This window comes from Oncorhynchus clarkii, chromosome 15, assembly GCF_045791955.1.
Source record: "Oncorhynchus clarkii lewisi isolate Uvic-CL-2024 chromosome 15, UVic_Ocla_1.0, whole genome shotgun sequence".
NCBI classification, from domain to species: domain Eukaryota; kingdom Metazoa; phylum Chordata; class Actinopteri; order Salmoniformes; family Salmonidae; genus Oncorhynchus; species Oncorhynchus clarkii.
This window is the reverse complement of record NC_092161.1, coordinates 16,746,740-16,774,712: the sequence shown is the minus strand read 5'-3', so window position 1 is coordinate 16,774,712 and position 27,973 is coordinate 16,746,740. Positions and strand designations below refer to the sequence as shown.

The window sequence follows — 27,973 nt, the reverse complement described above, 5'->3', positions numbered from 1 at the left end:
AATAAATGTTGTCCCTTATAATGCACCATGAAGAATGTGACTACTTTGCAATAGTTATTGTTCTGGTGTCAGGAATTGGATGTTAATACAGCAGCATTGTTTTAACAGTGCTTGACAACATTCCATTTTCTACATGATGTATTGCCTTTGTATAGCAGGTGCAGGCTGCCAGTGCTGTGACTGCTGCAGGGTGTTGGTCAGTGGAGCTGCAGATGACTGGTCAGTGGGTGTCTGTCTGGCCTGTCTGTCTGTTTGGGTGAGCAGGACAGGAGGAGCCATGGCTAACAGGGGACCCAGCTACGGCCTGAGCAAGGAGGTGCAGGAGAAGATAGAGCTGAAGTATGATCTGGACCTGGAGGCCCGGCTGGTGGACTGGATCGTAGCTCAGTGTGGGGGGAACCTGGAGAGACCACAGCCAAGCAGACAGAACTTCCAGACCTGGCTGATGGATGGAACAGTGAGTATGCACGAGAATGAACAAGCTCAATGAGATTCACTGATTGACTGGACAGAGGTCAGTGATATATAATTGACCGCTTATATAAGCTAACAATGACACCAATGTATGCTCCCCTCTGCCTTTATCTTTGTTTCTCTCTCCCTCTTTTCATTGATCAATCTCTTCCTTTCTCCCTCTACTTCTTCTCTTCTTTATCCATGTATCTATATTCCCCTGACTCCCCTGTTCTCTCCTCCTCCCTGTAGATTCTCTGTAGGCTCATCAATAGCCTGTACCCGCGTGGTAATGAGCCCATCAAGAAGATTCTGGAGACCCAGATGGCCTTTAAGCAGATGGAGAAGATCTCCCAGTTCCTGCAGGCTGCCGAGGCCTACGGAGTACTCACCACAGACATCTTCCAGACCGTGGACCTGTGGGAAGGTGGGCTGCACGTTCACGGGCACATATAAAGTCTCCATAAATCCGGGCGACGTTGATATGCTTCTCCAATGACGCAGAGTCTCACACTTGTGCCTCTGCTGAGCTCTGTCTGTCTGCACATGACCATCAATACTCACATTGAATTTACAAGTCTTTATAGTCCAGCATGGGTACGTGGGTAAAATCACTGGGGAAGCCAAGTCAAAAAACAAAGGCATATTATAGCCTATATGTTGTGATAATTGCTTTGTTTGCTCTGTAACCTGTTAGTTCATATGCCTTGACACTGTGATATATACTGTAGGCCTAAAGGCCGAGACAATGAGAAGACACAGTGGCAGAATAAACTCAACCAGACTTTTGTTTCATCACAAAACCAGAGAGCAACCTCTGTCTGGTGAAGACCACAAAGCATATTGAATGTAACAAACAAATTCAGTGACAACTAAAGGATACCAAAAACAATTTAGTCCAATCAACATAAGCTAAATATAATTTGGCTTTACATGGTACTAATTTCTCCGTGTGTGTGTGTGTGTGTGTAAGTAGAAAAAAACATGTTGACTCACCTTACTTGTAGAGAAACACCAAATGCCATCCTTCTCTCTTTCGTGTTGATGAAACGATCTATGACTCTGTCATACAGTACACGCTTTTAGTTTTTGTTGTCCTAGAATACATGACTAAAATGCTAGTTTGCTAGCCTAACTTCCTTTCATGGGCAAAGATTAGCCATCTAGTTAACATTAGCCATCTACATCTAGCTACATATTGAACTCTCAGACCAGGAGGAAAATGTATGAATTGATGGATGGATCAGAATCACCGTTATAATCATGGACCAGTATGGAGAATGAAGTAAAACCACAAGTCCAAATCCCTATTTCCATCAATGGCTAATTTAGGAAAGGGACAATTTTACCTAGCTAGCCACCGGGGGAATTTGGAACCTATTTGCCTATTTGATTCCCCGCCTCTTCTTTGCTGTCTGGATGGGGTCCAGGGCTTGTGAGGTTCTGTTCTGTTATGGTTACAGGGCAGGACATGGCTGCAGTGCAGAGAACCTTGATGGCCCTAGGAAGTGTTGCCCTCACCAAGGACGATGGACATTACCGTGGCGACCGAGACTGGTTCCACAGGTAAGGACTGGCCACGACCCCCTTGTTGTGTGAGTGTTGTTCTACATCTCAACTCCCCTGTTTGTCCTGGTCTGTGTAGGAAAGCTCAGGGTTACCGGCGGGAGTTCTCTGAGGACCAGCTTCGTCAGGGCCAGAGTCTGATTGGTCTACAGATGGGCAGCAACCGTGGGGCCTCGCAGTCCGGCATGACGGGCTACGGATCGCACCGCCAGATCATGTAGAGACACAAGCCAGCTGCCCAGCCAGCTGCCAGCCACTCCCTTAGCTTGGCGGTGTACTCCAGTTACTGGACCTCCAGAAGAGAGCTCCACCACATTCCCGGAACCTCATGAAATGACCCAACCCCTTTTTCCCCTTCCCCAGCAACACCAGCCATTCATACATTCATACATACATACATACACACATTTCTATTGTTTGTCCCCAACACCCGAACAGGGTGCTCCATATACCACAACCACACCATGATTCCTACAGACCTCAGTAGTTTCTGCTTACCCCACACCCACTCTCCAGTCCTCCTTGGTCCTGCTGTCTCCATCCATATAGTCCTGCTCTCTCCATCCATATGGTCCTGCTCTCTCCATCCATATGGTCCTGCTCTCTCCATCCATATGGTCCTGCTCTCTCCATCCATATGGTCCTGCTCTCTCCATCCATATGGTCCTGCTCTCTCCATCCATATAGTCCTGCTCTCTCCATCCATATAGTCCTGCTCTCTCCATCCATATGGTTCTGCTCTCTCCATCCATACGGTCCTGCTCTCTCCATCCATATAGTCCTGCTCTCTCCATCCATATGGTCCTGCTCTCTCCATCCATATGGTCCTGCTCTCTCCATCCATACGGTCCTGCTCTCTCCATCCATATGGTTCTGCTCTCTCCATCCATACGGTCCTGCTCTCTCCATCCATATGGTCCTGCTCTCTCCATCCATACGGTCCTGCTCTCTCCATCCATACGGTCCTGCTCTCTCCATCCATACGGTCCTGCTCTCCCATCCATACGGTCCTGCTCTCTCCATCCATACGGTCCTGCTCTCTCCATCCATACGGTCCTGCTCTCTCCATCCATACGGTCCTGCTCTCTCCATCCATACGGTCCTGCTCTCTCCATCCATATGGTCCTGCTCTCTCCATCCATACGGTCCTGCTCTCTCCATCCATACGGTCCTGCTCTCTCCATCCATATGGTCCTGCTCTCTCCATCCATACGGTCCTGCTCTCTCCATCCATACGGTCCTGCTCTCTCCATCCATACGGTCCTGCTCTCTCCATCCATACGGTCCTGCTCTCTCCATCCATACGGTCCTGCTCTCTCCATCCATACGGTCCTGCTCTCTCCATCCATACGGTCCTGCTCTCTCCATTCATACGGTCCTGCTCTCTCCATCCATACGGTCCTGCTCTCTCCATTCATACGGTCCTGCTCTCTCCATCCATACGGTCCTGCTCTCTCCATTCATACGGTCCTGCTCTCTCCATTCATACGGTCCTGCTCTCTCCATCCATACGGTCCTGCTGTCTCCATCCATATAGTCCTGCTCTCTCCATCCATACGGTCCTGCTCTCTCCATCCATACGGTCCTGCTCTCTCCATCCATACGGTCCTGCTCTCTCCATTCATACGGTCCTGCTCTCTCCATCCATACGGTCCTGCTCTCTCCATTCATACGGTCCTGCTCTCTCCATCCATACGGTCCTGCTCTCTCCATCCATACGGTCCTGCTCTCTCCATCCATACGGTCCTGCTCTCTCCATCCATATGGTTCTGCTCTCTCCATCCATACGGTCCTGCTCTCTCCATCCATATGGTCCTGCTCTCTCCATTCATACGGTCCTGATCTCTCCATCCATATAGTCCTGCTAGCCATTCCCTTCAGTGGATGAAGTCTTAGTAATTCAATCGATACAGAGAACCCAAGATTGGAGTCGTCCCTCTACAAAACAAGCCAGTAGTATTTTAAACTACTACCAAATATAACAGCAAGACCATGTTATAGTAGGTTACATATTTAAATTATTTAGCTCTTTATTTGTTTGTTTGTATGTACAGTAAGTGTGTCTGGGTCCTTGTACAGACATGGAGGGTTTGCTATACCTCATGAGATGTTTCATGTATAACCGAATGGATCTCGATGAGCGATGATGCCTCTGCTGTCTTGTGTTAATTATGTGAAGACTTTGCAGTAACTGCTGTAACCAAATGACCATCACGTTGTGCCTGGTTACTACAGCAAACAGACATTAAACTATGCCTTATATAAGAAATGTCACCCACCATAATGCAGAGGAATTCAAAGGCATGTATTCAGTTCTGCCGCCTGGTCCTGTGCTGTGCATTTATAACATGTGTGTAATTATAATGTATGTACTGGATGTGTCCATGTGTGTTTCAGCCAATCCCATGATTGTTTAAGAGCAGTGGTGGAAAAAGTACTTAATTGTCATACATGAGTAAAAGTAAAGATACCTTAATAGAAAATGACTCCAGTAATAGTGAAATTCACCCAGTGAAATGCTACTTGAGTAAAAGTCTAAAAGTATTGGGTTTTAAATATACTTAAGTATCAAAAGTAAATGTAATTGCTAGAATATACTTAGGTATCAAAAGTAAAAGTATAAATCATTTCAAATTCCTTATATTAAACAAACCAGACGGCACCATTTTGTGTTGTTTTTTTTTACGGATAGACAGGGGCACACTCCAACACTCAGACATAATTTACAACACAGCATGTGTGTTTAATGAGTCCACCAGATCAGAGGCAGTAGGGATGACCAGGGATGTTCTCTTGATAAGTATGTGAATTGGACCATTTTCCTTTCCTGCTATTTATTCAAAATTTAACAAGTACTTTTGGGTACATTATTTTCTTTAGGAATGTAGTGAAGTAAAAGTAAAAGTTGTCCAAAATATCAATACTAAAGTAAAGTACAGATACCCCAGAAAACGAATTAAGTAGTACATTGAGGTACTTTACACCACTGTTAGAGCCATCTTGTATGAAAGTGACACAAGGATCATTCTGTTCCTGGCCTGATAATGCTTGATTTGAATTTTTTTAATATCATTTGTCATGTTTACATTAAGAATTATGTTTATATCTGAAATCTTGTGTGTAGAGAATATGACAAATACATGGATAAAAACTGATTCTGGGGTTAGGGATGGGTGTGTATGTTCTAGAACACTAACCGGAAAGGTCAGAGTTGATGGCAATGGTGTAATTTATGGGGTCAAGTATTTAACAATATTGCTGATGTTGATGTTTCAGATGCAGAAGATTAACACACATACGTTAACATCTCCCCATCCCGAGTGTCCCTTGTCTTGTGTTCTGTTGCTAATGATTTCAGTCAATTCCAGGCCCCTTAACCTTTTAGTTTTAAGACCATTCGGGAGGAGCTAGACAGCCACCACACAGGCAGGCCAGCATTGAAATTCTGCATGAATTGTCTCCCAAGTGGTGCAGCGATCTTAGGCACTGCATCGCAGTGCTTGAGGCATCACTACAGACCAAGGTTCGATCCCAGGCGGTTTCACAACCCACAGTGGCCGGGAGTCCCCTAGGGCGGCGCACAATTGGACCAGCCTCGTACGGATTAGGGGAGGCTTATGGCCTCTGGGGCTTTACTTGGCTCATCGTGCTTTAGCGACTCCTTGTGGCGGGCCGGGCATCCGCTGGTTGCCTTGCTACCATCCCTATGGTAACAGATACTGTATGCTCAGCACAGTCCAAGCTGATCATTACCCTGCCAGAGAATGGGGAATATTCTAGAAGGGGACAGGTGATGTGGAACGGGGAGAGGGCTGGACACAGAATAAGTAACCTAAAATAGCCGTTATCCTTGTCGAACCAATGGGATGCCTGGCTTAGCAGTTGGCATGGTGATGTCACCACCTTTCAAGTCCTTGGTAAGGTTTGTGTGGCCTTCTTCGGTGTCTTGGCTCTACAAACATTCAGCTGTGTTCATTCTCCTGCGCTCAGTTTGTATGCATGTGTCTGTGAATGTATATGTGTGTGAGTGTGTATTGAACTTCATGTGTTGAGCTGGATTAGCCTCTTCTGTATTGTGCATCTAGTGCTGAGAATACTCAACTGGGCTGCTGTGAAGCATTGGCTCTTGAGGGACAATGGTGTGGATCAAACTCAGAGTCTCTCTCTTGCTCCTTCTGCTGGCTGTGAGATGCGTAGCACTGGAAGAACCCAAGAAGAATGAATGCGTTGGTGGACATCCAGGAATACCAGGAGACCCAGGCCACAATGGAATGCCAGGCCGAGATGGACGAGATGGGTTCAGAGGTGACAAGGGTGATCGCGGTAAGACAAAGGCACAACCTCCTCAGTTAAATAGGTCTCAATAGAAACCAGCATTTCTGGTCCATGCTAATGAGTTTTTGAAAGTTATTTATTCATTAAAGGTGAAATCGGCATCACTGGACCAACTGGACAGAGTGGCCCCAAAGGAGACAAAGGGGAGCTGGGTAATACTGTATTTTATAATCAAAAATACTTTGTATAGTTATCACTACTGGCTTTCTCTGATAGACAATATAAACACAATTCCTTTATCCTTGCATTTGCAGGTACAGCTGGTCTGGCAGGAATTAAGGGCAGACGGGGTGAGAATGGAGAGAAGGGGCCACCGGGGAAAATGGGGCCCCAAGGAGTCTCAGGGCCCATAGGCCTAAAGGGCCAGAAGGGGGAGCTCGGGTTACCAGGAATCCAGGGACCGAAAGGGGATTTGGGGCCTCTGGGACCTGAAGGGCAGAAGGGGGAGATCGGGCTCCAGGGGGACCGAGGCATCCAGGGGCCCTTGGGAACTCCAGGCCGACCAGGACCGAAGGGAAACCTCGGCCCCCCAGGGTTCAAAGGCAACATTGGTTACCGCGGAGAGCGAGGGAATCTGGGCGAGACAGGGGAGAAGGGAGAGAAGGGGGACACATTCTTCATCCCAAAAAGCGCGTTCTCAGTGGGTCTAACCGAATACACCAAACTCCCACCGGCTAACGCACCGATCAGGTTTGATAAGGTGATTTACAACCGGCAGGACCATTATGACCCACAGACCGGACGGTTCACCTGCGTGGTGGCTGGGGCCTACTACTTTACCTACCACATCACTGTGTTCTCCCGTAATGTAAAAGTAGCATTAGTGAGAAACGGGGTGAAGGTGATCCACACCATGGATAACTACCAGAGCAGTGAGGACCAGGCGGCAGGCGGGACTGTGTTGCACCTGGAGAAAGGGGACAAGGTGTGGCTGCAGGTGGCTGGAGGAGAGCTCTTCAACGGGCTGTTTGCTGATGAAGATGATGATACAACCTTCTCTGGGTTCCTTCTCTTTGGTACAGAATAGGGGTTAGGTCCACATGGCTCAGTGAAGTAACACGGGAAAGTTACAATACTTTATTACCGCCTGTTACATATGACGTTAATATGACTTTAATACGAAGTTAAGATGACTTTAATATGTTGTTCACATGACTTTAATATGACTTTAATACGAAGTTAAGATGACGTTAATAGCCTATCGTATACAGTCATTTTAGGCAATGACAAAAGCATTGTTTAAATGGTTTGTTATCAAATATGAACATAAACGAAACAACAATTTGTGTGTAATATTTTGATGCTGCAACTGATTTCGCCTATCATTTAAGATCATCTCTCTGATAACTCGGCAAACTATGACAGATTTCCTGTGACATGTGTTCTTGTATCTTGTTTGATTTCAATAAAATGTCATACACTGTAAACAGTTCACTGTCTTTTAATTTACTCCTATGTACAAAGTAGTCGGGTACACATTTGTGAAGAATATATCAGCTGGTGTAATGTGATATACATTTCTGGGTGCGGGCATGAATAAAAAACACTTAGGTATGAGGAAATACTACAAACAACTGGAAGGTCCTGTACTTTTCAAAGGCATGCCAAATGTCAGTGCCAGAAATGACGGCCGAAGAAGACGCTCGCATTTATTAATCCACGGCTGTTTTTTTTTACAATGGAGCGCAACCTACTATGGGCGTGCTTTACTGCGGTGGTCATGTTTTGTTTAACTGTGATTGGCTTTAGGAGGTGTGGTTCTTTTGCGGTCAGACCACCTCAAAAATGGAGAAAAACATAGTTTGAGTGAATTTGGGGTCGTCACTAGTTACCACAACCATAATGTCGTAAACCCCGACTATTTTTTACAATTTCTGGTCTGTGATTTTAAACCTAATTTTAACCCTAATCACACTGCTAACCATATGCCTAACCCTAACCTTAAATTAAGACCAAAAAGCTAATTTTAGATTGTATAAATGATATATTTGACTTTGTGGCTGTGGTAACTAGTGTAAAACCGTGAAGGTCGAACGCAAACTCCACCCCCAAGCAATCACCGCAACAAGTGTACTGATGCTGCTCACCGAAACGACAGCTCGAGCTGCCAATAATCGACCAGTCTCACACACTTGAGTACCAAAGGACTCTAAGTTTGCTAGAACAACTTAAGTTATTGACTCCCTCTTTTTCCATTTATTCATTTGAATAACCAACGCCGGATGTTTTCTCGCCCGCAACCTTTTACCAAGCCAGCTTTCAGTTTTGTAACGTTAAATCTTTTAGAATTTATCGGTTAGCTAGCCAGCTAACTAGCCTACTGTTTGATGTTGCAATTAGTCATTTGTCACGAGATGTTGCAAGCCAGTTTATCAAACTGCAGCCTGCTACTTCCGACATGTTTTCGTGTGTAATCATCGATTGCAGGACCCAAAAGACATTTGGACCTTCAAGTAGCTTGCTAACTCTTTTAGTAAAGTGTTTATCGATTATGGCTATCTAATCAACAAAAACAGCTACTGCTCTGTTGATGAGAAATACCGGTGGCACAGGACAACATCAACGACTATGAGAAGGGTAAGTTATTAAGCAAACGTAACCAAATTGCAGATGAATGTAATATCAATTTGTTGCATCATAAACAAATGTATGGCTAATATGTATCTGGCCAACTTTTTTTGTGAATATAAATGTCATTCACAGTCAATATTGATCAAATCCGTTTGGGTTCTAGTATTGATTTGTTCCTTCAACGTTAACTCAAGAGGGGGGTTATTTTAGGGCATTACTCCCCTGGTTGTTATAGTGATGTGGGAGATGCCATTATTTGGGTGCTGTGGGGGTCTCGGTCGCCTACAAAGTAAGAGGTTTATGCTGAAACTAAGTTAATACAGAAATAAATAAGTACTTTTTCATCTGGTGTTTTGCTGGCTTATGGGAAAAAACAGGAACATAATCGCCTTTACCATCTTATTCTCCAGCTCTTTTTCAATTTTCAACATTCCCTGTTACTTCCTTTTCAGTATGGATTTATAGCTGTAGTAGATTGTTTTCCAGAGGTATACGTTTTTGTAAGCTTCCGACTAGTACGTGCTCATACACCAGGGAGGTCGAATACCAGACCAGTTCTATCTCTATGGATGGAACGCCAGGCGCAGGGGCACATTCAGGCAAGGGTTCTATACTGTGTCAGGGGAAGCGCTTCATGTCAGCTAGATGTTCTGTTGTTCAGTAGTATATCTGAACATGTCACACAAACTTTGCTATTTAATTCAAGTATTCAAATATACTGAACAAAATTATACACGCTACATGCAACAATTTCAGTTCATATAAGGAAATCAGTCAATTTAAATGAATAAATGAGGTCCTAATCTGTGGATTTCACATGACTGGGCAGGAGCAAAGCCATGGGTGGGCCTGGGAGGGCATAGGCCCACCAGCTGAGGAGCCAGGCCCAGCCAATCAGAATTAGTTTTTTCCCTACAAAAAGCTTTTATTACAGACAAAAATACTCCTCAGCACCTGCCTGACGATCCCGCAGGTGAAGAAGCCGGATGTGGAGGTCCTCTGCTTGCGTGGTTGCACGTGGTCTGCGGTTGTGAGGCGGGTTGGATGTGATTTATGGTACAGAAATCAACATGAAATTATCTGGCTACTGCTCTGGTGAACATTCCTGCAGTCAGCATGTTAATTGCACGCTCCCTCAACTTGAGACTTCTGGCGTTGTGACAAAACTGCACATTTTACAGTGGCCTTTTATTGTCCCCAGCACAAGGTGCACCTGTGTAATTATCATGCTATTTAATCAGCTTCTTGATATGCCACACCTGTCAGTTAGATGGATTATCTTGACAAAGGATTAAATGCTAGCTAACAGGGATGTAAACAAATTTGTGTGCACAATTTGAGAGAAGTAAGCTTTTTGTGCATATGGGCATTTTCTGGGATCTTGTATTTTAGCTCATGAAACATGGGACCAGCATTTTACATGTTGCGTTTATATTTTTGTTCAGTGTATTTTCACTGGTGTAGGATACTGTTTCTGTTTCACACAGTATATCCACTCGTCACAGGAGTGGTAGTTACATGGAGTTCTTATGTCTGAACTTTGCCTCATATAAACATCCTTGTTCTCAGAGAAGCTTATGTCAAAGGTCTATCAGTGGGATTGATTTGATACCCTGCTATAACTGGCTCTGTGTCATCCTGGAAAGAGGTTGCCTGGGGCCCTCAAGGGTTAGTAACTTCACCCCACACTAACTATATGTGCAGTGTCCCAGACCCGTTTTACTGTCTGCTATTTGTATGTGGAATGTTAGTGTCTTGTTAGGTCAGATATTTGTGTGTGTAGCATTCCTACAAGTCCTAGTGTTCATAGTAGCGTCTTGTCCTCTGTTAGCTGTGGTTGGTGTTGGGTTTCCCATTCAGGGCTTTCTGACAGACTATATCAGGTGAGTGAATGAATGAGACAGACACTCTCTACCCAATACCTGGCTTCCCACGATCAAAGGGGGGTGCGGTCTCTCTCAGTATGCCCTCTGTCATTGGACAAAAAGAAGAGGAACTGGGCCGTTGTGAGATATTAGTCTTCAACAAGCTGGCAACATGCAACAGGTGCCCAGTTAGGAGGGTGTAATGTTACAGAACATTCAGACAGAACTAGGCTAAAATGTGTAGATAAAATAGAAATTGTACTTTGCTTCAGAGAATAGACTATCGTGTCAGCTGCTCTATACATGACACTTTATCTGCAACATCCTGAATGTCAAGGAGTAGGCCACTGCTTGTTAGCACACAGGACTCGGCCTGGTGCTCGTCAGACTAGTCACCAGAAATGCCAAACAACTATGCAATAGGAGATCCTGGTGTGTCTACAGAGATTAGTGAATCTGAACAGCACTAGGTTTAGGATGATTCTGGTGAACAAGCACACAGACATGGCTGCCAGGTCCCAATCTCTGGAAATCACTTTCTCAGAATGTTCATGGGGTTTGGTTCTGTTGCATAGGCTAGGTGAGTTAGTCTGGTCTTTTTAACCGTTACACTGTCTATCTGATGGGAGGAAAGTGCATTCTTCTGTCTTCCTCTTTCCCTCCCCAATAGTAGATCAATCTACTATTAACACTGAGCAGGCTCTCTGTGTGAGCTAGAGATTCCATCAGATTCCTTGTATAGATGGCATCCAGCGATAATAGTTAGTATTCAGCTTTATATAGCCTAGTAACACACATGGTTCTAAATTCCATGTGATCTTACATGGATCCACCAATATGATGGAACAATCACATTATCCATTCCAATAATCTGGAGTCTATAGAGTGTGTTTTCAGCAGCTGTAGAGTGGTCGAAAGGCTTCCCTGATTTAAGAGTACTATAATGTATGACTAACCCATAGTGTATGTTGCTGACTAGTAGTCTTAATGGCTGCATTGTAGATGAAACCAGTGCTGCACAGACTGGTATAGCCTGCTTAATCAGATTATTCCTGGGGGAGGAACACACACACAGATGCATGCCGGACGGGGCTTGGTGATAGGAGCCATGCGTGTTTCCTTCAACATTTCCTCAGAGAAACTCAGCTTCTCTTTGGACCACAGACTGGTGAGTTTTACACACACACAAAAAGAAGTGCCTTCTGTGTAGTGTCAAGCCCGAAAGTCTTCTACATACGTATCAGCGTGGCTAACATGGAAGGCCTCCTACATACGTATCAGCGTGGCTAACATGGAAGGCCTCCTACGTATCAGTGTGGCTAACATGGAAGGTCTTCTACATACGTATCAGTGTGGCTAACATGGAAGGTCTCCTACGTATCAGTGTGGCTAACATGGAAGGTCTTCTACATACGTATCAGCGTGGCTAACATGGAAGGTCTTCTACATACGTATCAGCGTGGCTAACATGGAAGGTCTTCTACATACGTATCAGCGTGGCTAACATGGAAGGTCTTCTACATACGTATCAGCGTGGCTAACATGGAAGGTCTTCTACATACGTATCAGCGTGGCTGACATGGAAGGTCTTCTACATACGTATCAGCGTGGCTGACATGGAAGGTCTTCTACATACGTATCAGCGTGGCTAACATGGAAGGTCTTCTACATACGTATCAGTGTGGCTGACATGGAAGGTCTTCTACATACGTATCAGCGTGGCTGACATGGAAGGTCTTCTACATACGTATCAGCGTGGCTGACATGGAAGGTCTTCTACATGCGTATCAGCGTGGCTGACATGGAAGGTCTTCTACATACGTATCAGCGTGGCTGACATGGAAGGTCTTCTACATACGTATCAGCCTGACTGACATGGAAGGTCTTCTACGTATCAGTCTGACTGACATGGAAGGTCTCCTACATACGTATCAGCCTGACTGACTTGGAAGGTCGTATCAGCGTGACTGACATGGAAGGGATAAACTATTTTCTCATTCTTTCACAATTTCAATAAGTTCTAGTGTGTTAAATTATTTACCCTGAACGTGTTTGTCTCTCTGGTCAGGATAGCACTCTTAAGCCTGGCTATCTAGATTCGATCACTCCAATAACAACAGACAACCTGAAAACAAGCAGGCTGAGCAGCTTACCATAGAATCATGGCAGTGTTAGTGCTTTTGGGGAGGTTCTGTCTGTTCCATGGCTTAGCTACCAATTTAGAGAACTGCTAGAGAAGTGCCTTTCCCTTCATATTCTCTGTCTAGCCGTCTATTTTAACTATCCGTTTATATTTCTGCCCAATTAGTCATAGCCTGGCCCGGGGCAAGACCACTCTGCTCTGTGTAGGTGAATTGGGGGCTGGAGTTCACTAATGATTACAGGTTTATGATCCCTTACATAAGACTGACTTACCAACCCAAAGAGAAGGAAGTTGATGACCAAGAGATGTGCGCTTCCACTCCTGTCCCATATGGCAGGGTTTCCCACTGTGTAGTGCTAGTGTGTGTGTGTGTAGATCTACACACTATCTGTGTCTTCTACAGTATGTGTGTATGTTTTTCATTATACTGTGAACCTCCTTAGTATATCTGTGAGTGTAGCCCCAGCCCTCCTCTCTCGGAGTCTAATCAGAGGCTGGCTCCAGCTGGCAGCCGTGTGGGGGGGCTCCTCTGCTCTCCTCTCTCTGAGCTCTTAATTAACTCTGGGCCTGAGAGCCAGAGCACCATTTGCTCCCAGACTTCACATGCAACCATGCGAGAACACTGACCTGACCTGCATATTGACCTTCCATATTGTTGAAGCTTAACTTATAGTAAAAATCCACCCAAAACCATTTATTCCTTTAATGTACAGTGTTAAATAGCACTGTGAGAACAATATTTTTGGTGAACAAATGTTTCTTTTTGTAGTTATAATAAGGTTGGTAACATGGGAAATCGTTGTGGAAATCTGCAGTTCAATTCAACTACATCATCCACGATGCAATGCTCTCTCTATGGGCTGACTTGCTAACAACGGCAGATATACAGTGCATTCGGAAACTATTCAGACCCCTAGACTTTTTCCACGTTTTGTTATGTTACAGCCTTATTTTAAAATTTATTAAATCGTTTTCCCCCCTCATCAATCTACACACAATACCCCATGATGTTCAAGCAAAAACAGTTTCATTTTTTAATAAAATAAAAAAAATGTTTGCAAATGAAAGAAACTCACATTTACATACGTATTCAGACCTTTTACTCAGTACTTTGTTGAAACACCTTTGGCAGCTTTTACAGCCTCAAGTCTTCTTGGGTATGACACTACAAGCTTGGCACAACTGTATTTGGAGTTTCTCACCATTCTTTGCAGATCCCTTCAAGCTCTGTCAGGTTGGATGGGGAGCGTCGGTACACAGCTATTTTCAGGTCTCTCCAGAGGTGTTAGACCGGGTTCAAGTCCGGGCTCTGGCTGGGCCACTCAAGGACATTCAGAGACTTGTCCCGAAGCCACTTCTGCATTGTCTTGGCTGTGTGCTTAGGGTCATTGTCATGTTGGAAGGTGAACCTTCGCCCCAGTCTGAGCGCTCTGGGCCAGGTTTACATCAAGGATCTCTCTCAACTTTGCTCCATTCATCTTTCCCTCAATCCTGACTAGTCTCCCAGTCCCTGCCACTGAAAAACATCCCCACAGCATGATGCTGCCACCACCATGCTTCACCGTAGGGATGATGCCAGGTTTCCTCCAGATGTGACGCTAGGCATTCAGGCCAAAGAGTTCAATCTTGTTTTCATCAGACCAGAGAATCTTGTTTCTCATGTTCTGAGAGTCCTTTAGGTGCCTTTTGGCAAAATCTTCACAGAGGACCTCTGTCACACTGACAGAGCTCCAATCGGGTTCTTGGTCACCTCCCTGACCCTTTTCCCCCGTTTGGCCGGGCGGCCAGCTTCTAAGAAGAGTCTTGGTGGTTCCAAACTTCTTCATTTAAGAATGATGGACGCCACTGTGTTCTTGGACCTTCAGTGCTGAATACATTTTTTGGTATCCTTCCCCAGATCTGTGCCTCGACACAATCCTCTCGGAGCTCTACAGACAATTTGTTCGACCTCATGGCTTGGTTTTTGCTCTAACATGCACTGTCAACTTTGGGACCTTTTTTTATATAGACAGGCCTTTCCAAATCATGACAAATCAATTGAATTTACCACAGACTCCAAGTTGAAGAAACATCTCAAGGATGATCAATGGAAACAGGATGCACCTGAGCCCAATTTCGAGTTATAAATCAAATCAAATTTTATTTGTCACATACACATGGTTAGCAGATGTTAATGCGAGTGTAGCGAAATGCTTGTGCTTCTAGTTCCGACAATGCAGTAATAACCAACGAGTAATCTAACAATTCCAAAACTACTACCTTATACACACAAGTGTAAAGGGATAAAGAATATGTACATAAAGATATGTGAATGAGTGATGGTACAGAACGGCAAAGGGTCTGAATACTTGTGTAAATAAGGCATTTCTGTTTTTATTTTTAACAAATTTGCAAAAATGTCTAAACCTGTTTTCGCTTTGTGATTATGGGGTATTGTGTGTAGATTAATGAGGAACATTTTAGATATATCTTTTAGAATAAGGCTGTAACGTAACAAAAAGGGGAATGGGTCTGATTAGTTTCCGAATGCACTGTACTTTTGAGGAGATGGGAAACTGGCCGCGCGGTGCATTCTGAACAATTCTGGGTCAAGGAGCGCTCTCCTTCAAGGAGTGAATGGAGCTTTGTGCGTTAGCTCAAAAACCCAACATTAGCACATTGTTTTCAACGAGAAGTACAACACTGAAAATCTTTTCCGAGATGTGAGATAATTAATTTGCTATCTGTAGGATCGTATAGCTTTGGAATAGTGACATTGCGTACTTTCGAGGATAATGGGCACGTTTCTTGACACTGAGAAGGGTTCGTATGACACAACGTGATTGGTTAATGTCATATGTTCCTTCATTCATTCCTATCTCCTTTCAATAATATCTCTGGCAACTGCGCAATGCACCTCGCACTAAAGAGGCAGACAAATAGGAAAAATACCCTCCTGTTAAATGACACATTTCTCAAGGTGGGATAATATCGCAAAAATATGATCAATGGCTCATTCGAGAAGACATCCTCCTGAGTTATGACATCGGCCAGTATTGAAATCTGACATGTATGATAGACTTTTTTGCGATCTAAAAGTTGTAGTCCCATTAACTTCCAGTGTAGTGATAGCGACTTTATCACAGTGTTATGTAATACCTACCGGATTTCTGCCTGCTAGAATGCCGGTACATGAAAACATGAAATGACCCAGGGAATCGATGGAACATAACTCAGAGATGCACAAAGACAATATAAGATTCAAAATGGGTGAACCTTTCCTTTTATGTAGACCTACATAGTGCTGTAGTATGATTGACGTAAGAGGGTGTCTAGTACAGTAGGAGGTTCCACTGTCTTATGCAGTTTATTGTTCTGGCCAGGGTAAAACTACACACATTTTGTTGATCACTAGATTTGAAGTACTGGCAGGCAGAAACTCCCAACTCTTTTGAAACAGAAACCTGTGCTCTATCCTGCCAAGTGTAGCAGGTCCCAACTGGGTTGTGAATGTTGGTGCTAGGCATAGGGGTAGTGTGCATTGTGCAAGATCAGATGAGTTTGAGATAATACATTGACTAGAGGACAGCCTTAGTGTGCCTGTTCAGTGCTAGAGTAGTCTCTTTCATTCACCAACCTTGTGTCTTACTGGAGTACCTAGAAGCCTTCAAGGGTGGTATGCAAGGCTAGTACGAGTAGAGTAGGAATGGTGAAAGTGCTTTTCTTCTGTTTACAGTAGTGGTCAGAGTGAGTGAGGGGAGCGAGGTTGGTGAACTGTCAACAGAGAAGGTGTAGCATTGAGATAATCCATATGGTGGAAGAGAATGCTAACAACACGTAATCTAACTCTCACTCACTGGAGCTAGAGATGGAGTGGAAAAGCCAGACAGGCAGTCTAATCTATGATAGGCAAGTTAGGTCCTCCATGTAGTATGAACTTTCGCCATTAAGTCTGTATTTGATTAAAAGGTCTATAGCAGAGCCACTGTGTGATCAGTTGGGTCTGTGTGAAACTGCTCAGATCTCAGGATGGAGATGGAGAAGCAGAGATCACTCCCTCTCACCTCTCTCTGTCTGCCAAATCTGGAGAAAATGGGCAATTTGTTGCATTAATCACAATGGATTAGTGATTCTCATTGCTTAGTCATGCTCACAAAACCCCTCATCAAAGACTGGCCTGCATTAATCACTGCCCTACGCACACACGCGCACACGCACGCACGCGCTTACACTGAGGCCCAATGCTCCTTGGCCGTAGAAAATATACACCGTCAAGGAGAAATGTACACTGAACTAAAATATAAACGTGACATGCAACAGTTTCTAAGATTTTACTAAGTTACAGTTCATATAAGGAATTCAGTCAATTTAAGTAAATACATTTAAGCCCTCATCTATGGATTTCAAATGACTGGGAATAGAGAGATGTATCTGTTGGCCACAGATGCATTAAAAAAAATGTAAAGTAGGAGCTTGGATCAGAACACCAGTCAGTATCTGGTGTGACCACCATTTGCCTCATGCAGCATGACATATCTCCTTCACATAGATCAGGCTGTTGATTGTGGCCTGTGGAGAAATGAACCCTGTCGCGGACATCGCAAAGAAACTACTTATTTGCGCGCTTTGAGGACAATACAGTGCCACCGACACGGCCCACTACCAAAGACTGTGGGCTCTCCTTCTGTGGCCGACGTGAGTAAAACATTTAAACGTGTTAACCCTCGCAAGGCTGCCGGCCCAGACGGCTGTCCCCACATGCTTCAAGATGGTCACCATTGTTCCTGTTCCCAAGAAATCTAAGGTAACTGAACTGTCTATCGTCCCGTAGCACTCACTTCTGCCATCATGAAGTGCTTTGAGAGACTAGTCAAGGATATCACGTCCACCTTATCTGTTACCCTAGACCCAGTCCAATTTGCTTACCGCCCCAATAGGTCCACAATGCAATCGCCTGTACACTGCCCTATCCCATCTGGACAAGAGGAATACCTATGTATAAAGATGTTCATTGACTACAGCTCAGCATTCAACACCATAGTACCCTCAAAACTCATCATTAAGCTTAAGACCCTGGGTCTCGAACCTGCCCTGTGCAACCGGGTCTTGGACTTCCTGACGGGCCGCCCCCAGGTGGTGATGTTAGGAAACATCTCCACTCCGCTGATCCTCAACACTGGGGCCCCACAAGGATGCTTTCTCAGCCCTCTCCTGTACTCCCTGTTCACCCACGACTGTGTGGCCATGCACGCCTCCAACTCAATCATCAAGTTTGCAGACGACACTACAGTGGTAGGCTTGATTACCAACAACGACGAGACAGCCTACAGGGGGAAGGTGAAGTGTCAGGAAAATAACTTCTCACTCAATGTCACCAAAAGAGATTATCGTGGACTTCAGGAAACAGCAGAGGGAGCACTCCCTTATCCACATCAATGGGACAGCAGTGGAGAAGGTGGAAAGTTAAGTTCCTCAGGGTACATATCACCGACAAACTGAAATGGTCCAAGCACACAGACAGTGTGGTGAAGAAGGTGCAAAAGTGCCTCTTCAACCTCAGGAGGCTGAAAAAATGTGTCTTGTCACCTGAAAACCCTCACTAACTTTTGCAGGTGCACAATTGAGAACATCCTGTCAGGCTGTATCACTGCTTGGTACGGCAACTGCACCACCCACAACCACAAGGCTCTCCAGAGGGTGGTGCGGTCTGCACAACACATCACCGGGGGCAAACTAACTGCCCTCCAGGACACCTACAACACCCGATGTCACCGGAAGGCCAAAAAGATCATCAAGGACAATAACCATCCTTCCATCCAGAAGGCGAGGTCAGTACAGGTGCATCAAAGCTGGGACGTAGAAGCTGTTTTTCAATCTCTATTTCAAGGCCATCAGATTGTTAAACAGCCACCACTAGCACAGCGAGGCGGCTGCCTACCTACTGACTTGATATCATTGGCCACTTTAATAAATGGAACACTAGTCACTTTAACAATGCCACTTTAAGAATGTTTACATATCTTCCGTTACTCATCTCCTATGTACAGTTGAAGTTGGAAGTTTACATATATTTAAACTCAGTTTTTCACAATTCTTGACATTTAATCATGCAAAAAAAATCCCTATCTTAGGTTTTTTAGGATCACCACTTTCTTTTTGAAATGTTAGAATAATAGTAGAGATTTATTTCAGCATTTCTTTCATCACATTCCCAGTGGGTCAGAAGTTATCATACACTCAATTAGTGTTTGGTAGCATTGCCTTTAAATTGTTTAACTTGGGTCAAATGTTTTGGGTAGCCTTCCACAAGCTTCCCACAATAAGTTGGGTGAATTTTGTCCCATTTCCTCCTGACAGAGCTGGTGTAACTGAGTCAGGTTTGTAGGCCTCCTTGCTCGCACACACTTTTTCAATTCTGCCCACAAATTTTCTATGGTATTGAGGTCAGGGCTTTGTGATGGCCACTCCAATACCTTGACTTTGTTGTCCTTAAGCCATTTTCCCACAACTTATGTTTGGGGTCATTGTTCATTTGGAAGACCTATTTGCGACCAAGCTTTAACTTCCTGACTGATGTCTTGAGATTTTGCTTCAATATATCCACAATTTTCCTACCTCATGATGCCATCTATTTTGTGAAGTGCACCAATCTTTGTCCCCATGTGCAGTTGCAAACCATAGTCTGGCTCTTTTATGGTGGTTTTGGAGCAGCGGCTTCTTCCTTGCTGAGCGGCCTTTCAGGTTATGTCGATATAGGACTCGTTTTACTGTACCTGTTTCCTCCAGCATCTTCACAAGGTCCTTTGCTGTTGTTCTGGGATTGATTTGCACTTTTCGCACCAAAGTACGTTCATCTCTAGGAGACAGAACGCGCCTCCTTCCTGAGTGTTATGATGGCTGCGTGGTCCCATGGTGTTTGTAATTGCGTACTATTGTTTGTACAGATGAACGTGGTATCTTCAGGTGTTTGGAAATTGCTCCCAAGGATGAACCAGATTTGTGGAGGTCTACAATTTTTTTCTGAGGTCTTGGCTGATTTCTTTTGATTTTCCCATGATGTCAAGCAAAGAGGCACTGAGTTTGAAGGTAGGCCTTGAAAAATATCCACATCTCCAATTGACTCAAATTATGTCAATTAGCCTATCCGAAGCTTCTAAAGCCATGACATAGCTGTTTAAAGGCACAGTCAACTTAGTGTACTTGTCATGCACAAAGTAGATGTCCTAATCGACTTGCCAAAACTATAGTTTGTTAACAAGAAATTTGTGGAGGGGTGGAAAAACGAGTTTTAATGACTCCATCCGAAGTGTATGTAAACTTCCGACTTCAACTATATATACTGTATCCTTCACTATCTATTGCATCTTAGCCACTTTGTCACTGCTCATCCATATATTTTATACTTATATATTCTCATCCAGTTCCTTTACTAAATTATGTGTATTTGGTTTTGTTGTGTAATTTGTTAGATATTACTTGTTAGATACTGCTGCGCTGTTGGATCTAAGTAGCATATGCAGTTCACTACCCTCGCAATAACATTTGCTAACCATGTGTATGTGACCAATAGAATGTTGTCCCACTCCTCTTCAATGGCTTTGTGAAGTTGATCCTTGCGACATGGGGCCGTGCATTATCATGCTAAAACATTAGGTAATGGTGGCGGATGAATGGCACGACAATGGGCCTCAGGATCTCATCACTTGTGCTCATTGTCCGTAGCTTATGCCTGCCCATACCATAACCCCTCCACCATCATGGGGCACTCTGTTCACAATGTTGACATCAGCAAACCGCTCACCCACACGATGACATGCACGCTGTCTGCCATCTTCCCGGTACAGTTGAAACCGGGATTCATCCGTGAAGAGCACACTTCTCCAGCGTGGCAGGTGAGTATTTGCCAACTGAAGTTGGTTACGATGCCACACTGCAGTCCGGTCAAGACCCTGGTGAGGATGATGAGCTTCCCTGAGCAAACCCACAGTTTCACCAGCTGTCCGGGTGTCTGGTCTCAGACAATCCCGCAAGTGAAGAAAGCCGGCAGTGGAGGTCCTGGGCTGGTGTGGTTACACGTGGTTGTGAGGCCGATTGGACGTAATGCCAAATTCTCTAAAACAATGTTGGAAGCGGCTTACGGTAGATAAATGAACATTGAATAATCTCGGCAACAGCTCTGGTGGACATTCCTGTAGTCAGCATGCCAATTGCATGCTCCCTCAACTTGAGACATCTGTGGCGTTGTGTGACACAAGTGCACATTTTAGTGGCCTTTAATTGTCCCCAGCATAAGGTACACCTGTGTAATGATCATGCTGTTTAGTCAGCTTCTTGATATGCCACCTCAGGTGGATGGATTATCTTGGCAAAGGAGAAATGCTCGCTAACAGGGATGTAAACAAATTTGTGCCCAACATTTGAGAGAAATAAGCTCTCTGTGCGTATGGAACATTTCTGGGATCTTTTATTTCAGCTCATGAAACATGGGACCAACACTTTGTGTTTCATTTATATTTTTGTTCAGTGTAGATAGGATAGCTGTCAGGGAGAGAGACTGCCAGACACCCTCTCTTTCTCGCTCTCATTCTTTCACTCACACACTCAAAGCTCAGAAACACATGCTGTTAACAAAAGAGCAATCTTTTTCTTGCACTCACATATATACAACGATTTATGTTACTATACTAAGTCAGCAATAATACTGTACTCCACTCAATATATATTTTATTAATACTTCACAGCAACATACGCATTTGCAGACTCATAAATGCATAGTGTTATTGGCTAAACATTATACTGGTAGGGGCACCCATTCATTTGTAGTAAACAAATAATTAGGCCTACTTTACTTTTCTGCATTACTCGTAGTGTTTCCTTGAATCACATTCTAAATCCGAATTGTGTTTTTTTTTTTATGTCCGTCTAGCTGCTTCTGGTGTAAATCACTTCCTGAAAGGCCTTTTTCAAGTTGACAGTGTACCCCTCACTTGTGTGCCTCCTTCAGGGCTGTGTGTATGGTAGCAGGCAGTCTAGTGTTAAAGATAAAGGCAACTCTGGCTATTTTGTACTAGTGTGCTTTAAGGATATGCTAAATAAACCGCTGGATAGGCTATCCTATTTAGCAGTTAATTTAGCCTTTCCTACTTAGCCTATTAGGCTACATAAACTGCTGGATAGGCTAAATAAACTGCTAAATAGGATAGGCTAAATAAACCACTGGATAGGCTAAATAGAATAGGCTAAATAAACCACTGGATAGGCTAAATAGAATAGGCTAAATAAACCACTGGATAGGCTAAATAGAATAGGCTAAATAAACTGCTGGATAGGCTAAATAGGATAGGCTAAATATACTGCTTGGTAGGTTAAGTAGGATAAGCTAAATATACAGCTGGGCTGGCTAAATAGGATAGGCTAAATCAACTGCTGGCTAGGCTAAATAGTCTAAATAACCCGCTGGATAGGATAAATCAACTGCTGGCTAGGCTAAATAGGCTAAATAACCCGCTGGATAGGATAAATAAACTGCTGGCTAGGCTAAATAGGCTAAATAACCTGCTGGCTAGGCTAAATAACCCGCTGGATAGGATAAATAAACTGCTGGCTAGGCTAAATAACCCGCTGGATAGGATAAATAAACTTCTGGCTAGGCTAAATAACCCGCTGGATAGGATAAATCAACTGCTGGCTAGGCTAAATAGGCTAAATAACCCGCTGGATAGGATAAATCAACTGCTGGCTAGGCTAAATAGGCTAAATAACCCGCTGGATAGGATAAATAAACTGCTGGCTAGGCTAAATAAACCGCTCTTATTTGCACAGGTTCCCTGTGTTTTATAATGTTAATAAAGGGTAATAAAACATTGAAATCAAAGGGCATTTTAAACGACCAAGGACACTGTAGTAAGAAGAGTAATATAAAGTGTTATGTTATAAAACAAAACTCTCCTTCCAGACTCACATTAAGCTTCTCCAATCCAAAATTAAATCTAGAATCGGCTTCCTATTTCACAACAAAGCATCCTTCACTTGTGCTGCCAAAAATACCCTCGCAAAACTGACTATGGCGATGTCATTTACAAAATAGCCTCCAATGCTCAACTCGGCAAACTGGATGTAGTCTATCACAGTGCCATCCGTTTTGTCACCAAAGCCCCATATACTACCCACCACTGTGACCTATATGCTCTCGTTGCCTGGTCCTTGCTTCATATTCGTCGCCAAACCCACTGGCTCCAGGTCATCTATAAGTCTTTGCTAGGTAAAGCCCCGCCTTATCTCAGCTCACTGGTCACCATAGCAACACCCATCCGTAGCACGTGCTCCAGCAGGTATATTTCACTGGTCATCCCCAAAGCCAACATCTTTCCTTCCAGTTCTCTGCTGTCAATGACTGGAACAAATTGCAAAAATCACTGAAGCTGGAGACTCATATCTCCATCGCTAACTTTAAGCATCAGCTGTCAGAGCAGCTTAACGATCATTGCACCTGTACACAGCCCATCTGTAAATAGCCCACCCAACTACCTCATCCCCATACTGTTAATTTTTGCTCCTTTGCACCCCAGTATCTCTACTCTAATTGCGAAATTGTAAGTATTTTGCCACTATGGCAAATTTATTGCCGTACCTCCCTAATCTTACCACATTTGCATACACTGTATATAGACTTTTCTATTGTGTTATTGACTGTACGTTTGTTTATCCAATGTGTAACTCTGTGTTTTTTGTCGCACTGCTTTGCTTTATCTTGGCCAGGTCACAGTTGTAAATGAGAACTTGTTCTCAACTGGCCTACCTGGTTAAATAAAATAAGTGTTACGTAACATGTCTTGTCTCTTTAGGCGGGGCAGAGCGATGCAGCCCGGTCTACCAGCGATGACTCCCTCTCCTGTCGCGATGGCTCCTCCACCGACCCTGACCTTCAACCTCGAGCCTGGCCCCGACCCCTCTGCGATCTTTACCCTACCCAGGGTCACGTGGAGAGGGCGGCGCCCCCGTCCCTGCTGTCTGGGTGTGGTGCCCAGGTACAGCTTGTGACCTATGACCCCCACAATGAGGAGAGTAGACTGAACGGGCTCAACACGGACACCTGGTCCAGCCGAGTGATAGGCCACCCTGAGATGAAGCCCTACCCCTCCAGGATCATGAGGCTCTTCTCTACCCAGAGGAAGTGCACCGTTCCTGGGGACAGTCCGGGCTCAACCAGGCCCCTCTCCTTCCAGGGCCCTCAATCCAGTGCCGTGGGCCCGCAGGCTTGGCCAGTCCTGTCAGGGCTTGCCGTCATGGGCTCCTTTAAGAAGCTGCGCTCCTCAGTGCTCCAAGGCATTCAGAACCGAGGGACAGCTAATCCGGATGGGGAGTACATCTCAGCAGCCAACCAGGGTGAATATAATGGAATGGTCACAACCAATCAGAGCTTAAGACTGAGGTGTGGGGAGGGATATAGTGTGTCCAGTAGGGTGTCTATTGGCCAGCAGATGGCTGGTATGAGCCCTTATAGTTCTGACAATGAAGAAGAGGAGGAAGTAGTAGATAAGGAAGAGGGACTGCAGAGAACAACACGCTTTTCAAGGAGTATCCGGAGAGCATATGGGGCGGGGCGCATCTCACTGCTTGACACTGGGCAGAACGGGGAACGCGGGGAGGGTCCAGGACAGGGGGTTTCATCCAATCAGAGGCCAGGTTTAGGCTCCAGTTCAGGGTCTGAGGTGAACCTACATTCGGAAGAGAGCGTCAACGTGCTGAGCAGACTAACCAAGAGCGCAGACAACCTACACCTTAAGGCCCCTTTCAGACGCAAAGCCCCTTCTCCCTCTCCAAATGACTCACCTGGTACCATTGGCTCTGTAGTGGCCAATGTGGGCCCCAGCATACAGAGATCAGCCAGTGTCTCGTCCGTGGACCTTAGGGACCGCAGCCAGAGCCCTGGTCGCCTTAGGAGTCCCCTAGGGGCCAGGGGCCACATGTTGAAGCTAGTGGGCAGCATGACTGACCTGACCATGAGACGCAGGCCTAACCTGTCCCCCGTCACTTGCCCGGGCTCCCCCGTGACTCCCCTGTCCCCCCTCAGCCGTCTCCACGACGACTACTCCCGCCGTACGCCCTGCCTTCCCGCCGGCGACCGTCAACGGCGGCCCTCACCCGCCAGAACGAGGAACGTCACTCTGGTATCACTGGAACACACGCCGACCATCCACCTCCAGGGAAGACCAGACCATGTCTTCAGTTTCCCAACCTATAGTGAACCTCTCGCTACAACCTCATCTCCCCTGAGGAGCAGCCTGTGTGAGGGGGGCAGGCCTCAGGAGGGACAGGGAGATGGGTGGAGAGCTCAGTGTTACTCCACTCCACTCCCCCAGGGGGAGCCATGTGAGAGCCACAGCAAACACCAGCCGGAGGTCAATGCAGAGGTCAAGACGGCACCAAAGCAGGTAAGATAATACTTTGATGCTCCAATCTGCTACACTGGCTCAGTCCTACTGGAATGTCTGGACTACTGATCTGAAAGACATCAGGTGAAAGTGATGTGCTGGTGGTGACATCTCATTCCTATTTATTCAGCGGGCTCAAAGGGAAGCACAGTGAAAAGTCGTCATGGGGGTGAAGGCAGACAGTCTCATCCTTATCAATTGGAGCAGAATGATCCGTTGTAAGGCCTTTATCCTAATAATTCGATCTTCTGGCAGTGACCTTGTCTTGTGAAATGGAACTTGGTCGTGGAGATATCTGGTGGTTTATGAAGTGATCTTTGATTATGTCAGGTCTCTTAAAGTCATTTAGATAAGTGAGTGAAGGCGCGTGTCTCTAGCTAACCAAAGAATCCAACGCTTGCGTGCCCATGCCTAGTCCAAAGTTCCTGTCCAACATGATTGGTCAAGTCAGTTGTCAATCAGGCTTTACAGCCCAGCTGATTGGCCCCAGCCCTGTGTCACATCTACTGTCACTTTATCTGTGTCTCATAAGCGTTGGTCTAGTGTATTTGTCACCACTGTGATTGCGTGACTCCCAGCAGCCACAGCCCTAGCAGGATCACGTGTCGGCCGGCTGTAGAGGCCGGCCAAACTGAAGGAGCAGAACAGGCACAGTTAATTATTAGGTATTGTTTATGATTGGTGGTGGGATTGGTTGCATAAGCAAGCGGGGCTCCTGTTCCAGTGTGCTGTGGCTGGCTGGTTATCAGTAAGAGCAATGCTGTCCCCTCCCTTCCCCACTCTGCCCTCAACAACAGGCAGGCAGGCAGGCAGGCCACCGGGACAAAGTCCACTAGTCACGCTGGGCCTGGGAGAGTTTACAGAGAGATCTAGGAAAACACTACCGACACACCAGGAATAATACACTGTCTGGGTTGTTAGAGGACTGAATATTCAATCAGAAGACTGGTTTATTTGATTGAGAACCATGATGGCAGATTTTAGTTGATCAGATGGAAGGAAATTAGCTGATTTTCATTGGTTGAAGAGAGAGAAGCAGGCAGGGGAACTGTGCAGTAGAGAACTAAAGGAGAAGCAGACCCAGACCTCGGGACAGAGGCCTGTGAGTGTGTTGGTGTTTGACCATGGTGCTGATCTACTGTGTACCTTTCCAGTGCATATGGACCAGACCAGACCAAGATCAGGAGGAGCTGGAGGTAAAGGAACTTCTCTCTTCTGACATGCCAATGACAAACAAATTAAACTTAACCAGTACAGTATACTAGTAAGCTCTCTGGTCAGTTAGACTAACCATTGTAGACAATTTATCTTGGGCAGTAACTTAAAGGAAATGTATTCTCTTCTGTCGCTCCTCGTGTGTACACATAAAATTTGATAAGACTTTTTACATGAATTCAGGGTATGTGATATGGGAGAAGAATGTGCAAAAATAAATATTCCATATCACTGACATTTGTACGGACTTTCCACATTTGACACGTCAGCTAAACAGCATGCTCTGTTTCTGATTAACAGACATTCTTTAACGAGGATGTGTTTAATTAGGAGCAGGCATTGTGGGACATCAAATTTGACCTTTCACCTTTACTCTTACCTGTAGGACACATCAGACGAACAGGGCAGAGAGGCACTGTTAGGGGGTGAAGAGGCGCCCTCTCCTTCAGCCACCGGTACCACTCTCACCCCAACATGTTCCCTAGATTCTCCCACCTCACCCATATTAACCACATCACCCATGGCAACAGGCGCAACGGAAACGTCCACGTCCGTCACCCCCAGACGGAGGGCGGGGCGATCGAGGCCTCGGCCAATCTCTGACTACGCTCAGCTGGTTGCCAGGAAGTACGCCATCCCCGAGGAGGAGGCGGAGCTACATCCTGAGGAGAGGATTACAAATGGAACTCCCTGTCAGGACTTCAAAAGTAATGGAGGCTCGCAGGACAGTGACAGCCAAGAGAACTACAATATGAATGGAGATCTCCGGTGCCGGAGAAGACGGCCTATGTCTGTGATTGGAGGAGTGGATCTGTACTCTTCACCTGGCGCTGAGGGGAGAGAGGACCGCCTGCCGTCTGTAAGCACCTCACTGTTTAACAATGGCTAGATATACTGAGAGATTTGTGTAACACAGTATGTCAAATAATGCCCTGTTTGTGATTGAGGTGCAAAACCCTTGGACGTTCCCAAAGGCCCCTAACACTGTCCTTTCCATGTCGCTCTAGCTCCTGTCACGCCCCCCTGTCCCATCCCACCAAGTGCCCTCCTACAGGGCTGTGTCGGCCAGGTTCCGCCCCTCCACCTTCTCCCAGAGCACCCCCATTGGACTGGACCGCCTTGGACAACGCAAACTACACAGAGTCCTCAGTGGTGAGGGAGGGAGTGTGTGTGAAAGGGAGGAATAAAGATGGAGTATGTCTGTGTATGAGAGGCAGTGGGGTAGAATGTCTGTTAAAGAAGCGTAAAGCAGAGAGCAGATTGGCCAACATGCATGCATGTTGTGTAACAACTACACAATACTCTGTCCATGTATGAAGGTACGAGATCCGAGTTAAAAGTACGCAGAAATGAATAGGGCCTGATTTCTTTTATTTTTACATTTTAATAAAAAATAAATCCACTGAGTAAAT

The 27,973-nt window shown here is 45.3% G+C and overlaps 3 protein-coding genes across 5 annotated transcripts in view; all 3 read left to right on the top strand.

Moving 5' to 3' along the window:
* Positions 1-161: 161 nt before the first annotated feature.
* LOC139366712 (transgelin-3-like) lies at positions 162-5,333 on the top strand. The gene is made up of 4 exons (XM_071104402.1): positions 162-457; positions 706-880; positions 1,917-2,019; positions 2,099-5,333. Exons 1-4 carry the CDS (start codon positions 278-280, stop codon positions 2,238-2,240), a joined length of 600 nt encoding a protein of 199 aa, XP_070960503.1. The 5' UTR covers positions 162-277; the 3' UTR covers positions 2,241-5,333.
* Positions 5,334-5,924: 591 nt separating this feature from the next.
* Positions 5,925-7,689, top strand: LOC139366711 (complement C1q and tumor necrosis factor-related protein 9A-like). Its single transcript, XM_071104401.1, has 3 exons — positions 5,925-6,342; positions 6,444-6,506; positions 6,609-7,689. Exons 1-3 carry the CDS (start codon positions 6,156-6,158, stop codon positions 7,379-7,381), a joined length of 1,023 nt encoding a protein of 340 aa, XP_070960502.1. The 5' UTR covers positions 5,925-6,155; the 3' UTR covers positions 7,382-7,689.
* A 768-nt stretch (positions 7,690-8,457) lies between these two features.
* LOC139366979 (spermatogenesis-associated protein 13-like) overlaps positions 8,458-27,973 on the top strand; it is a 32,954-nt gene continuing 13,438 nt past the window's right edge. The window contains exons 1-5 of one of the 3 annotated variants that reach the window (XM_071104798.1): positions 8,458-8,931; positions 23,757-25,346; positions 26,501-26,542; positions 26,947-27,420; positions 27,569-27,713. In XM_071104798.1, coding sequence (XP_070960899.1) covers positions 8,923-8,931; positions 23,757-25,346; positions 26,501-26,542; positions 26,947-27,420; positions 27,569-27,713 — 2,260 coding nt within the window. In that variant the 5' untranslated portion in view covers positions 8,458-8,922. Of the gene's footprint in view, positions 8,932-23,756; positions 25,347-26,372; positions 26,543-26,946; positions 27,421-27,568; positions 27,714-27,973 lie in introns of those variants that run through there. The other 2 variants (XM_071104800.1, XM_071104799.1) reach the window with 2 other exon arrangements.